Source organism: Pipistrellus hanaki, assembly GCF_964339955.1.
Source record: "Pipistrellus hanaki genome assembly, chromosome: 17".
Taxonomy (NCBI): Eukaryota; Metazoa; Chordata; class Mammalia; order Chiroptera; family Vespertilionidae; genus Pipistrellus; species Pipistrellus hanaki.
Window position 1 is genome coordinate 41010652 of NC_140519.1, and position 15309 is coordinate 41025960.

The 15309-nt window shown below is 42.5% G+C and overlaps 1 protein-coding gene across 1 annotated transcript; it reads left to right on the forward strand.

Annotated features, from left to right (window-relative positions):
* The first annotated feature begins 5 nt into the window (after positions 1 to 5).
* RIDA (reactive intermediate imine deaminase A) lies at positions 6 to 15205 on the forward strand. Its single transcript, XM_084864616.1, has 6 exons — positions 6 to 200; positions 8145 to 8250; positions 11759 to 11813; positions 12032 to 12100; positions 13186 to 13241; positions 14735 to 15205. Exons 1-6 carry the CDS (start codon positions 136 to 138, stop codon positions 14783 to 14785), a joined length of 402 nt encoding a protein of 133 aa, XP_084720742.1. The 5' UTR covers positions 6 to 135; the 3' UTR covers positions 14786 to 15205.
* Positions 15206 to 15309: the final 104 nt, after the last annotated feature.

A 15309-nucleotide genomic window follows, 5' to 3' on the forward strand; every position in this document is an offset into this window, starting at 1 on the left:
TCCGGGGGGCGGAGCGTGTCTGCAGGGATTGCCGCCTGGGGCTGGTCCGTCCGGTGCGGGGAGACGCGAGCGAGCGGTGCTGCAGAGTGCACGGGACTGTCCACTCCGAGGGGCCTGAAGAGGAAGGGGTCAGCCATGTCGTCCTTAATCAGGAGGGTGATCAGCACCACGAAAGCCCCAGCGGCCATTGGTCCCTACAGGTAACTCAACGCGTGGAGCGGGCTGGACCCCGGGATCCGGGGTACGGGACTGAGCCCCCCCACCCCGGGATCAGAGCTGGGAGGACCTCGGGCTTCTTCCGCAATCTCATCCGACACGCGAGGAAACCTAACCAGGGAAAGGGGGCGACGCACCCGGAGACCCGCAGTGAGTTAGGAGCACAGGAGGGGGAGCCAGCCAGAAAGTTACTCCGGGTGGAAGTGTCTGTTTTTTGAACTTTTTCCTCCTCCTTTTTTTTTTTTTTTTTTTTTTTTAACATCTAAAATTTACACCCAAAATCCATCCCTTTGTAGTCATCGCCACTAACCTCAGCATATGTTATCCCCTGGAAAAGATACCCTATACCCATTAGCAGTTACCCCCATTCTCCTCTTCCCTCAGCCCCTGGCAACCACTCATCCACTGTGGGTCTCTCCAGATCTGCCTGTTCCGGACAGTTCCTGGAGTAAGTGGGGCCCTACAATATGGGGTCCTCGGCAACTGACATCTTTCACTTAGCACCGGGTTTTCCCACCTTTTTCATTTCATTCCTAAAATTCTATGGCATGCCAAAAAAATATGCTTTTGCCAATCTGGCAGGAGGGGGGGGAAATAGATATCGTTTTGATTCATTAACTCTGGACAGATATTGTGGTGTTGGCTGTTGTCCTTTCTCTTATTTGACAGTTTAAGGGAAAAAGAGGTCAGTGCCCCTGACCAAATAGTCCGGTATTGTGTGTTCTAGAAATTATTGAGCACACTGGTTGAAAATCGCTGACTTAGCATAATGTTTGGCTAACCCTCTCTTAACTCAAGGAGTAAATCCTATCCACAGATGCTTAGCAAACCCCTGCACATCTACCTAAGATACAAGTTTTTATAGCACCCATACAAATGCTTTGGGATGTTTATGGATTCATTTGCTCATCCTTATTTCCCACTAGGAAAGTCAAATGCAAATCATAACAAAGGTAATGTCTAAGGTTGCGCATATGTTCTAGCTAAATATACATACGGTTAGAAAGTCTGTCCTGTGTATGTTTATTTCTACTTGTCATAAGTGCTTCTAAACAGAAACGTCAATTCCTTTTATAAAAGACTTTATTTTCTTTAAATGTCTAACCTTTAAACCATTGGATCTTATATGCATTCTTGTAGACTTTTATTTTCCTAATATAGTTTTTGTTATTTTTTTTAATATATATTTTATTGATTTTTTTACAGAGAGGGAGAGAGAGAGAGAGCTAGAAATGCCGATGAGAGAGAAACACCGCCCAGCTGCCTCCTGCACACCCCCTACCGGGGATGTGCCTGCAACCAACGTACATGCCCCTGACCGGAATCGAACCTGGGACCCTTCAGTCCGCAGACCGACGCTCTACCGCTGAGCCAAACCGGTTTCGGCAGTTTTTGTTATTTTTAATTATTCATTAAAGCATATTCTGTAACTATTTCTCCTTTTTGTTTTTTATTGTTTTGTTTTGTTTTTTTCAGAGAGGAAGGGAGAGAGAAACATTGATCAGCTGCCTCCTGCACACCCCCTACTGGGGATGTGCCCGCAACTAAGGTGCATGCCCTTGACCGGAATAAACCTGGGACCCTTGAGTCTGCAGGATGACGCTCTATCCACTGAGCCAAACCGGCTAGGGCTATTATTTCTCCTTTTTAAATTAGTCTATAGTGTCGGTTCACTGTTAAAAGATCTACAGCTTGTAAACTTAGATCAGTCTGTGAATGAAAGGGACGGTTGTTTTGAACAGTCCTCAGCTCCCTTTTCTATACCACAGTCATGGAAATAGGCACTTGTGTGTGGCAGAGCAGTCACTGTGACGGGAGGGTTAGAAATAAAATGCAAAGGCAGAGAGCGGTACGGGAGGTGGGGAATGGGGTGGCAAAAGAGGAAAAGGAAGAAAAACTGATGCTAACCTTTAGGAAGAAAAGGATTTAGGAGGGCCCCTCTCGGGAGGTAGTCTTTGCATTGGGGTTTGAAGGTTGGGCTTGCCGTTACAATGCCGCTGTATAGTTTGATTTTTAAATTATAGTTTACCCTTGGACAGCATGGGTAGACCTGTGGGAGTCTAGTTAGGCACAGCTTTTTTCTTTTCTTTTCTTTAACGCTGTACATGTATTTTCCTAAGAACATTTTCTTTTCTCCAGCTTACTGTATTGTAAGAATACGGTTTATAGTTCATATATAAAATATGTGGCAATCATCTGTAAGGCCTGTTTGGGTCAGTAGTAGGCTATTAGTAGTTACGCTTTGGGAAGTCAAAAGTCCTATGTGATTTTCCGCTGTCGTGGGGGTGGGTGCTCCTTTCCTCACATTGTTCAAGGATCACGTGTACTGGGTTCAAGACGTCAACAGGAAATGGAGGGCAGGCATTCCAGATAAAGGAAATTACTTGAGGCATAGAGGTAGAAGAATATATGGCATAAAGATGTTTGGAGGAAGTTTTAGTAATCCAAGTGCCATTTTTACTCTTTTTTTTTTTATTCATTTGCCAAATCTGTGTACCACCTATATTATAATTTATTTAACACTTCTCTTTAAGATGGCTTACTTAATATAAAAAGGAAACTTGACAACAGAACTCTAAGTAGGAAACAACCCAATAGAAGGTAACAGTAAAAAATAAACTCGAGTAAGTCAACCATGTTATTAAATTCCAGCTGGACCCTGCAGTTGGCTCGGAACCTAAGGCCAGCTGTCTTCGGTAAAAGTGATGTTTCTTTTTTTTTTAATTAAATATATTTTGTTGATTTTTCACAGAGAGGAAGGGAGAGGGATAGAGAGTCAGAAACATCGATCAGCTGCCTCCTGCACACCCCTACTGGGGATGTGCCTGCAACCAAGGTACATGCCCCTTATAGGAATCGAACCTGGGACCCTTCAGTCCTCGGTCCAATGCTCTATCCACTGAGCCAAACCAGCGAGGGCAAAGGTGCTGTTTCTTTAACGTGATTTCTGGAAGTGTTGTTTCTCCATGTAATCAGAGGACTGACGTCCTAATTGCTAACACTTACTGATGCTTACTCAGCACTGGGCACTATTCTAAGTGCTTTGTGTGCACAGTTACTTCACAGCCTCATTTTTCAGATAAAAAAAAGAGAATCAAAAAGCAATTTCCTTGCTGCGACTCCGTGTTTATGTATGACTTTCACTTGAAGTTCTGGAAACACTGGTTAGGAGTTAGACTTTGAATTTTTGCTTTGTTTCTTGCTAAAAATTAGCTTTTAGCCAAGTCTGGATTGTGATGGTTTTCCAATGATAAACTAAAGAGTATAAACTTTATTTGGTATGCAGTGAGGAGCCATCACATGTTTTTGAAGAGGAAGTAACGTGATCAGATCTCTCTCCTTTTTTTTTCTCCTTTTTTTTATTTTTATTTTTTTTTCATTGATTTCAGAGAGGAAGGGAGAGAGAGATAGAAACATCAATGTTGAGAGAGAATCATTGATTGGCTGCCTCCTGCACGTCCCCTACTGGAGGGGATCAAACCCAGGCATGTGCCCTTGGCCGGAATCGAACCTGGGACCCTTTAGTCTGCAGGCCAATGCTCTATCCACTGAGCCCAAATGGCGCGCGCGCGCGTGCGCGCGCGCTCTCGCTCTCTCTCTCTCTCTCTCTCTCTCTCTCTCTCTCTCTCTTTTTAATACTCTGGAGGTGCCTGGCAGCAATGGCTGAGTTAGTCATGCTGCTAATTCACCTCCTCAGGTTTGTTTAGCACATCAAAGTATATTTTCTCTTGATACAGATCACATCTCTTTTATGAAGAGGATTATAGTAACTTGAAAAGACATTAAGAATAGTGAAGGAGGTATAAAATAAAAGTAAAAATCAGTCATCTTTTTTCCTCTGCCCTGATCCTTCTCCCTCAACCACCCGGTGGTTTTACTGCAGTGACCCTCCACAAAAACAAGGAGATGACAGCCCGCTGATGTGACTCGGTGGTTGAATGTCAGCCCATGAGCCAGGAGGTCGCAGTTCAATTCCCAGTCCGGGCACATGCCCAGATTTCCTCCTCGATCCCCAGTAGGGGCATGCAAAAGGCAGTGGATCAATAATTCCCTCTCGTCATTGGTATTTCTCTCCTTCTCTCCCTCTCCCTCCATCTGAAATCAATAAAAACATTTTTTTTAAAGGGGAGAGGGATTTTAAAGCCCGGATCGTACACCTTCTTCCAGTATGTACTTTGTTCAAGAAAAAAAGCATGAGAGTAACATCCCTGGTTGACTCAGAGGCGGGGGTCAGCTGTCTGTAAAGCTAAAAGGAAGGACATCACTGTAAGAACATGCAAGTGTGATGAGGGAAAAGCCACCAGCCAGCCCTTCATTGTGTGGGGACTTTTCAGGTCACTGTGCCTCTTGTGCTTTTCTGTAGCCAAAGATGATACAAGGCCACTGAGATGGTACCAATTTTCAATATTTTATGGAGAAAGAAACATTCCCACTATTCATATCCCGATAAAGTGAATTAAGACACGTTTTACAACCATTTGGAAACAGGAGTTTTTGTGCATGGAGTGCGTGTTTTGAAAATTCTGGGTCCTCCCCAGGAGGAATTCAGAGGTTGAACTTTCAGTCCCTGGCGTTGGGACGGACGGGGCGTTGTCACTAATTAGCTAATCGGTCAGCACATTGCAGGGACATTCAGGTCAGAACCTTGAGAGGTTACCACACCACGTTCAAACACCTTCTCAAACTTTAACTTAAGCATCATGACGGAGAGGATGTCTAACCACCGGCCTGGGAACAGGGTGCACTGTATGCTCCCGGGTCACGTGGCTTCTGAGGACTCAGGGGCGCCCTGGGAGAGCCACTGCCTTCCATCACGGCAGAGATGAAAGATTAGCTGTAGAAAGATTAGCTTACAGAAGCATCGCGTACTCCTTCTGGAACAGTTAGTCCGATAAGATCTGGACATGCCTGAGACTGATCACAGGCTTTGACAGACTCCTCAAGTTCAACAGGAAACGAGAGCTCAGTGCCACTCCATGTGGGCTATGAATATATGAAGAAGGAGCCCTTGAAATCCCCGGGCACGACGAAACCAGTATGGCTCAGTGGATAGAGCGTCGGCCTGCGGACTGGAAGGTCCCAGGTTCGATTCCGGTCAAGGGCATGTACCTTGGTTTCGGGCACATCCCCAGTTAGAGGGTGTGTGCAGGAGGCAGCTGATGGATGTCTCTCTCTCTCATCGATGTTTCTAACTCTCTATCCCTCTCTCTTCCTCTCTGTAAAAAATCAATAAAGTATATATTTTTTTTTAAAGAAAAAAGAAATCCCTGGGCAGACTAAGCAGACAAGCCATCAGTAAGAAGTTCGAGCTGTGGGCATATTATACCCTTCAACTAACACTCACAATAGCACTCTGGAAACCTCCTTGTCTCGGAAGTCTTTGACTCCACTAGAAAATAACTCTTCAAAAAGAAAAGAACTCTTGTTTTCAAGGCCCTTTTGCTTTTCTCCTGGTAAATGGTGAATCTGAAAAGATGAAAAGGGGGATTCCCATGTGCCAGGAACAAACAGAGAAACTGAATCAGAGCCAAAAGAATGAGCTGAAGTATAAAGTCCGTGAGGATTTGAGACCTAGATACAGGGCCTAGGAGCTGGGGTTCTAAAATCCCACTTAGAAATAGAAGCCGATGCCCTGAGTTGTGTATAAGTTTGAGGTGCCGGGAAGAGACCCCTCGGCAGCCTGGGAAGAGCCGCGGGGAGAGAGGTGGCTGCTATCTGTCCTGGGGCCGTGGGTTACACTGTATGCAGAACACACCAAAGGCAGAGAGAAACCCTTCACATTAGACAGGGAGGAAACAGACTACCCGGATAGGCAAGACGTCACTGACAGCAAGCACCGCGCCAGCAATGACGGAGGCAGAGGACCATGGAGAACTCTTCAAAGTGAAAAAAAACAACAACTAACCTCTAATTCTATACCTAGCTAAATTATATTTCAAAGGTGAGGGCAAATAGAGACAAAATCAAAACTTTTTTCGTTAAACAATCCCCTGCTGGGGGGCGGTGGGGGCGGGGAGGGAACAAAACACTTTTTAAAAATATACCTCAATCAGGAGTGTGTGCAAAAAAGAATTATGTAAGTAAAGCTAAATAAGCCTGACTGCAAATAAACTAAAAAGACACAGAGTTGGGGGCCAGGGGCTCGGGAAGAGGTTAAGTGAAAACGCAGTAAAACTAAAGTCATAGAATAGCAGGAGGGGAGAGCTGAGCCGAGAGTCTAAGTCCTCGTACTACTCGCAGGAAGCTGGATGAACGTGAGAATTTAAGTCAAATAAGCATGTAACAATGCAAGAGTAATACTAAATTAGAAAGAATATGTTATTGCCAAACCAGAAGTTTAAGAAATAAGAAGAAAAAAAAATCAATACTTCAGAAGTCAGGAAAGGGGGGAATCGAGGCATAAGACACGGAAAAGCTAAGAATAAGATAACACAAAGGTAATTCTATAGGAATGAACACATTATTTTAAACATTAAACTCTCTCAATTTACAAAGGATGCTTAGGCCAGGAGGAATGTTAGGTTTAAAAGAAAATTAAAATCCATTCCACAGAAATAAACACCAGTTAGAAGGGTGCTGCTGTTTCTCTTAAATAAAGAGCTGAGGAGTGAACAGAATGGTTTTAACACACCCGTGGCTGTAACAACCCCATAGACTGCTGCAGGCGTTCAGAACTCCCCGGTCCACCAAGGTTTATGTAAGCGGCGAGTGGCATCCGAATGCCACAGCACTGGGGCTTGTTCTCTGGAGAATCAGTGGATTTATCTGCATCAGAAAACAACTTTATATTCTCCCATTTAAAAAAATATATTTTATTGATTTTTTACAGAGAGGGATAGAGTTAGAAACATCGATGAGAGAGAATCATCGATCAGCTGCCTTGCACACCCCCTACTGGGGATGTGCCCACAACCAAGGTACATGCCCTTGACCAGGGACCCTTGAGTCCAAAGGCCGATGGCTCTAATCACTGAGCCAAACTGGTTTCAGCCTCCCATTTTTGAAGAGAAGCTCTTAACAAGGCAGTGATCCGCATAAAGTGAGGCTCTGAAGACACCGGACAGGCTTCTTTATGACCGTTGGCTCAGTCTTTGATGCTGATGCGAAAGCAGTGATTCACAGCGACCTTAGAGCGCCCTCCTCCTCCAAAGCAGCCAAGCCCGGTGTGTTAGCAGGTACTCCAGCGGTTTTAATGACAAGCCACGCTTCGCTGTTTGATCTCTGTGGTCTTTCCCGGTTCCAGGATGGTTCGCACAACAATACTTGGTGGCGTCAGCACGCTCTGAAAGGACGAGAGGGAGAAACTAGCTTCACAAGGAAGCATCAGAATTCCATGCGGTTACGGCATTCCTTTCACATAATAATTCCTTCATTAATTTTTTTAAAAAATATTTTTTTTATTGCTTTTTTACAGAGAGGAAGGGAGAGGGATAGAGAGTTAGAAACATCGATGAGAGAGAAACATCGATCAGCTGCCTCCTGCACACCCCCTAACTGGGGATGTGCCCACAACCAAGGTCCATGCCCTTGACCGGAATTGAACCCGGGACCCTTCAGTCTGCAGGCTGACGTTCTATCCACTGAGCCAAACCAGTCAGGGCAACATTTTTCCATTTAAATGAGACTCTGTGTAAATACAGATGGCGTGGCAAATTTTCCTTCATTCTTATCCATGAAAAACTGGTATTATCTCCATATGCAGCAACAATGAAAACGGAACATAAACTGCTTATACCTCATTTGCCCATTTTTTACAAGTATCTTCTCACTGAGACTTGTGTTTCGTTTTCCTGATGACATTTTTCAGTAAGCAAAAGGTTTCCGTTTCAATAAAGTTCTTTAACTTTACATTTTGTGCTCATGTCCCAGCAAAGAGATCTTGCAGCCGTGCATCCTGTGTTTCTGTTTTCTCTCTCTGTTCCCTGCAGTCAGGCGGTGCTAGTCGACAGGACCCTTTACATCTCGGGGCAGCTGGGCCTGGACCCTGCCAGCGGGCAGCTTGTGCCAGGAGGGGTGAAAGAAGAAGCTAAACAAGTAGGTCACTCTCCACATTTCCTTCCCTTTGCTTTTTAATTGTGAGGAGTATTAAAAACCCACTGGGCTGATTTGTTTTAAAATAAATGACCAGATAAATGCTTTTTAAGTTACTGATTAAGACAACTGCATGTCAGGAGAAAGTTAGGGGGAAGAATTAATTTTTTGAAATTGATTTTAGAAAGAGAAAAAAAAAGGCGGGGGGGGGGGGGGGGGGCGGGACACAGAAACATCTATTTGCTGTTCCACTTGTTTATGCGTTTATTCGTTGATTCTTGTATGTGCCCCGACCTGACCGGGGATCAAACCTGCAACCTTACCGTATTGAGCTACCCCGGTCAAGGCAAAAGTTGGAAATTTAATGAATCATTTAACAACCAACCAATAAAACAAACATACAAAAAGATTATTCCTTCCAAAGTGACTTTAAATCTGAATTACTGGCTGTTAACTAGACTTACTATGGTAATCACTTCACAATAATACCTCTATTAAATTATCATGTTATACACCTACAACTAGTACAATGTTATATGTCAATTATATTTTAATAAAACGGGGTGGGGGCCCCTGAATTGTTGAAATCAGATAGCACCTTGCCACTTCCATGAGGATTGGGAAATTTTTTTAATCAGGGTCACGGACCCACATAAACCACCTCACCACCACAGAGTAAAAGTCAGCATTTGTTAGTGAGAGAAAAATATCGAAGATTACATGCAGTATGTTTTCTAAGTAATACTGGGGAATACATTCTAATCCAATAAGTAGAATCAAATTATAATTTAATGCATTCACTGAGCCATTTGTAATATCCATAAGGACCCAGTTAAATGATTTTTTTTTAAAAAAAAGCTTCCTAAACTGGTCTACCTTTTTAATGTTTTAAAAATATAGTTTTATCCATTTCAGAAAGGAAAGGAGAGGGAGAGAGAATAGAAACATCAATGATGAAAGAGAATCACCGTTCACGGCTGCCTCCTGCATGCCTTCCACTGGGGATCGAGCCCGCAACCCCAGGCCTGTGTCCCAACCTGGAATCAAACCACAGCCCCCCGGTTCATAGGTCGATGCTCAACCACTGAGCCACACTGGCTGGGCAGTTAAGTAATTCTTGTAAGTGACTCACTTCTCAGCCTTCCTCCAATTGAATGATCTGCCTGAAATGGGATGAGCCATGATCTCCTTTTGTGAATAAAAAGTCGCTCCCTCAGTACTACAATAGAAGGTGTGAAGCTCAGTAAGCTAAAACAAGTCATTTCTGGGGTTCCTATGCTCTGTCACTTTGATACCATGAGTATGAGCTAAACAGGCATTAAAACATGTTTTTTAAGTAATATTTTATTTTGAAGAGTTCTTTTCCTTTATCTCAAAAAAATCAACGAGTATTTGTAAATGATATATGTTTGGCACTCTGGTTAACATCACTATTAAAAAAAACTTATTGTTTTGTCAATTCATTCTTCCTCTCTACAGTCACTTTATAATATTTGATGATTTTTTTTTTTGTTCTTTAAAAAATCTAAATAGGTAATACATAGATAAGACAAAAAATTCAAAAGCTATATAAAGCACATGCAGTGAAAAGATGTACCCCACCCTTATTCCCCCCTCGCCCCAGTTTCCTTCATTACTGTTCTCTTTTTTTTTAATATATATTGGGTCGGCAACTAAGTAATTGCGTATTTTTTAAAGAAAATCAAAGACAATTTTTTCATGGAACTAAATAACTTTATTCTGTAATGTATTGCCCATTTTTATCAATGACCTTTTGCCATCTTTCAGGCAGCATCATAATCCCACGTTCAAAAAACTTCTGGTTTTTATTAGCAAAAAACTGAATCAGGTACGATTTGACATCATCATCATTATTGAAATTTTTACCATTCAAGGAGTTTTGTAAAGATCGAAACAAAAAGTAATCAGATGGTGCAAGGTCAGGACTATATGGTGGATGTGGCAAAACATCCCAACCAAGCTCCATTAATTTTTGCCGAGTGACCAAAGATGTGTGTGGCCTTGCATTGTCATGATGGAATACAACACCTTTTCGATTTGTCAATTCGGGCCGCTTTTCTTCAACTGCATTGTTTAATTTTGTTAGTTGTTCAATGTAGACATCAGAATTGATCGTTCGGTTGGGTGGTAAGAGTTCAAAGTAGACAATTCCTTTGTAATCCCACCAAACTGATAACAAAACCTTCTTTTGATGAATATCAGCTTTTGATGTTGTTTGAGTTGGTTCACCTGGCCTGCTCCACGATCTTTTCCACTTGATATTGTTGTAAACAACCCATTTTTCATTGCCAGTTATCAGTCGTTTTAAAAATGGATCATTTTCATTACGTTTCTTTAGCAAATCGCAGCTGCTAATGCGTTGCGTTAACTGTGATTCTTTCAGTTCGTGAGGAACCCGTGTATCGAGTTTTTGAACATAGCCAAGTTGTTTTAAGTGATTTTCAATGCATGTATGTGATACATGAAGCTTCTCTGCAATCTCACGTGTTGTACTGTGACAGTCCGAATTGATTATTGCTTTGATTAGGGCGTCATCAACTTCAACTGGACGACCAGAGCGTTTTTCATCTTTGAGTGAAAAATCACCAGAACGAAATTTGGCAAACCAATTTTGACACTGCCGTTCTTTTAAGGCTTCGCCGCCATAAACAGCACATAACTTTTTATGAGCTTGCGATGCGTTTTCCCTTTGCGGAAATAAAAAAGCAAAATATGACGAAAATGTTCCTTTTGATTTTCCATTTTTCAACGAACGCCAAACGAAAACTACAACACAGATCAAAAAACTTTTTTTTACTGATTAACAGCTGAATAGCCAACTATCAATAACAAAATGTGTTTTACATTTGTACTACGTCTGCAAACCTAAAAATTCAACTGAAGCCATATATGTGTGAAACCCGCAATTACTTAGCTGCCGACCCAATATTTTATTGATTTTTTACAGAGAGGAAGAGAGAGGGATAGATAGAAACATCAATGAAATAGAATCATCTATCAGAGCTGCCTCTTGCACACCCCCTACTGGGGATGTGCCCGCAACCAAGGCACAACCGAACCTGGGACCTTTCAGTCTGCAAGCTGACACTCTATCCATTGAGCCAAACCGGTTTCGGCCATACTGTTCTTTATATTAGTATGTCCTTCCACAGACAGTCATTGCCTACCCCATCATAAATGTACATATAGACACACACACACACACACACACACACACACACACACACACGGTAACTTAGTGTGCATGCTATTCTGCATCTTGGTTTCATTTCATCATGTAACTCTTCATGTTGACCTTTTCATATTAATTTAGTTGTATGGATCCAGTGTGATTTATTTAGAGGTGGCCTAGAAAGAGTATAATTTCCTAAAAGGGGGGCATTTTTCTGCAACGCAAGCTGTTTAAGGAAGTCTTAGCAAGAGCTGATTGGACGGAATTTCAGCTTTAATGTAACATCCGTGCCTTCGGCCTTCTCGCCTCCGTTCACAGGCTCTTAACAACATGGGCGAGATCCTGAAAGCGGCAGGCTGCGACTTCAGTAACGGTGAGCACCGTGGTCTTACTCCCGTTTCCGTTTGGTGTTTCTTTGCTGGTTTTGGAGAACACGTGGCATCCAGTAATAGGTCACGCCATATCCTTGTTGCTTATTAAAATAGTGTTAATTTCAGTCCCATTTTAATCAAGACAGTCATAGCACTACACACTGTTTTTTAAGTAATTAGACCAAAAAGCTAACCTAATGACAATCTATGTATCTTCTAGTGGTCAAAACAACGGTGCTGCTGGCTGACATAAATGACTTCAGTACTGTCAATGACATCTACAAACAGTGTAAGTAATTCGGCTTGATTGCCATTTTCCATTTTAAACAGAAATGAATGCATTAGCTTTTATGACTGTGCATTATGAATTAAGAGTGAGAGGAGAAGCTAAAAAAAAAAATAAAAATGGTCATACAGCTTGTCCTAAAAGAACGAATAGTCTGATTGGGACACATATAATGTGCCTCCATGAAAAAAATCCAAGACATTTATATTCTATTCCCAAGAATAATATACGACAGCTCTATCAATCCATTTTCCTAAAGCTTAATTTTGTTACCCTTCTCAGGCTTTTTACCAGAGATTGTATTTATGATTGCTGTGAGAAGGTCTGGCCACCATCTCTTTTTTTGGCTCTCGGAATCATCAGCTGTTTAGTTAACATTCCTCCGCTTTGCTTTCCTCATATATAAAATCGGGATAAAACCTAGTGGGGTTGTGGGAATGCTTAAGTGAAATAATACAACATGTAAACGTTGTATGACATGTTGTAATCTGTTCTCCACATTAGAACAGATGCCAGTGTGTTGTAAGCACTTAGTAACATTACCTATCCATTAACATTGTTGTCTTAGTGGAGAAAATGGGTGTCCCTACCAACGGGTGAGATGAGACTAAGGTGTAACTTGGAAAAAGCATCATTGCGTACTCTGTCCTGAAGAAATGACTAGAGTAAGGTGACCAGACATCCCGCTTTTGGCGGGACAGTCCCGATTTTTAACAATTTTTCCTGTGGCGTTTTAAAAAAGTTCCCGATTCTTTTAAAAAATTGGGACTTTTTTTTTTTTTAAACGCCACTGGAAAAATTGTTAAAAATCGGGACGTTTGGTCACCTTAAATAAGATCAAAGTATCAGAGCACGTATTTCCACTTTTCCTCCCAAAAGCAAAGATATTTTTAAAAGTATTAAAATATAACATAGGACTCACGTGGCAAAATATTTTTCCAAACAAGCACGAGTATGAACTTCTCTGTCTAGTGTTGCACAAACCTAAGAACCGAGAAACAGGTGAAGCACTCTCCGGAGTTTAGATCACGCGGTGCTGGGTACCAGTACAGTAGCTGGAAGCTAAAATGGAATTCTGTTCCATTTAGATTTCAAGAGCAATTTTCCCGCGAGAGCTGCTTACCAGGTTGCCGCTTTGCCCAGAGTAAGTACGCTTTTTAAGATGTCTAACGTACACGATTTTACATTTCTGCATCGCTTTCTGGAGAGAACAAGCTAAGCACTATGGTAGCAGGAGACTTCTTTTAAAAGCAGCAGCAGGTCCAGCTTTCCAGGGACTTTCGGTCTGAAAGGAAACACTCAATATTGCATGCTTAGGGGGTGGGGCGATTAAGAGATTTAAGAAAATTAAAAAATTAGTCTTAGCCAAAACCGGTTTGGCTCAGTGGATAGAGCGTCGGCCTGCGGACTAAGGGTCCCGGGTTCGATTCCGGTCAAGGGCATGTACCTTGGTTGCGGGCTCATCCCCAGTAGGGGGTGTGCAAGAGGCAGCTGATCGATGATTCTCTCTCATCGATATTTCTAACTCTCTATCCCTCTCTCTTCCTCTCTGTAAAATATCAATAAAATATATAAAAAATAAAAATAAATTTAAAAAATTAGTCTTAAAAAGTCAGGAAGTTAAAAATTAAGGCCACACATGAACACGACTCAATCAGAGCACTTACATTGTGAGAAAAAGTAAAACGGCGGCAATCGTGTTTCATTGTTGCTTAGAGACTATACACATGGAGCCAGGTTTGTGAGAGGCTGTTTTACTTTAATGGGTTGTTACTTGCAATGATCAGGCTGCCAGACTCGTTAAGGTAATGGGTATAGCAGCAGGCGCTCTGAACGTGGAGTCACAGACATGGTTTGAACCTGGACCAGTTAGCCATGCGTCCTGGGACCGGCTGAATAACCTCTCTCAGCATCAGGGCGTCAGCCTCTGAATGGAGGAGAGCGCCCAGTCTGACAGCTGCCGTGCCAGCCACACGAGCTAACGCACACCAACATGACCGGCATGGCCGCCCGGCCTAGCAGAGGCTCACAGGGAACGTTTCCCTCTCTTTGCCTTCCTGGAAAAGTTTAATGTCAGCCCGGCTGGGGCAGCTCAGCGGTTGAGTGTTGACCTACGAACCAAAAGGTCACCGGTTCAATTCTCGGTCAGCGCATGCGCGCGGTTTGCAGGCTCCATCCCCAGTAGGGGTGCATGTGGGAGGCAGCCAAGGGATGGTGTTTCTATCGATGTTTCTCTCTCTCTCCCTTCCTCTCTCTAAAGATCAATAAAACCATATTTAACAACAAACAACAAAAAGTTTAATGTTTTGTGGGTGTTTTTTTTAATATATTTTATTGATTTTTTACAGAGAGGGATAGAGAGTTAGAAATATCGATGAGAGAGAATCATCCATCAGCTGCCTCTTGCACACCCCCCGCTGGGGATGTGCCTGCAACCAAGGTACATGCCCTTGACCGGAATTGAACCTGGGACCTTTCAGTCCGCAGGCCGACGCTCTATCCAGTGAGCCAAACCGGTTTTGTCAGAAAAGTTTAATGTGAAGAAGGCTGTGTTGCTGGATGTTTTTAGGAGGCATTCTGGGGCTCTCCTGACTTGTAAACAGTGACCTTCACGTTGCTCCCTCCTCTTCCTCACAGGGAGGCCGTGTGGAGATCGAAGCCGTGGCTGTCCAAGGCCCTCTCGCATGACTCTGAGTGGGCCCAGGGTTACAGAGTCTGGAACGTTAATCATGTTTGTGAATTGATACCTTAATTTTTACAGCTGATGTTGGAAAGTCTAAGGCTGACTGAAATATCTGGAGTGTTACGGAAATACCATATAATGAGGGCAGTGGAACGTGAATTGAGAATGAGGTGATGAATCCAGTTAGTGATATAAATTTCATTGATGCACACTCGTGAGAAACAAAGAGTATTTGCTAATTCAGTTAAATCCTTTTAATTTAACGTGAAATATTTAATTCTCATGTCAGCTATCTGATTCTGCTCTTTCTTGAGTAAAATTAAAAATTTAAGTTTGAATGGTAGGCATAAAGGAGAAGAAAGTGGACCAAAATTCTAAATAGCAAATATTTTTCTAATGGAAATAAAGTAGACATGCAGATTTTCCATGGTGTGATTCTGTTCACTTATTTTTTTAACAGTTTGATTTGTACATTAGAGCACATTACCTGATTAAAGATATGGGACCATGAAGTTAAAATGCCAACTGT

Bases quoted from the DNA above. Each gene is read 5' to 3' on its own strand.
- RIDA (XM_084864616.1), top strand. From the start codon at position 136: ATGTCGTCCTTAATCAGGAGGGTGATCAGCACCACGAAAGCCCCAGCG. The intron at 11,814-12,031 runs GTGAGCACCGTG...TGTATCTTCTAG, and splicing joins AGGCTGCGACTTCAGTAACG to TGGTCAAAACAACGGTGCTG. The intron at 12,101-13,185 runs GTAAGTAATTCG...TGTTCCATTTAG, and splicing joins CAATGACATCTACAAACAGT to ATTTCAAGAGCAATTTTCCC.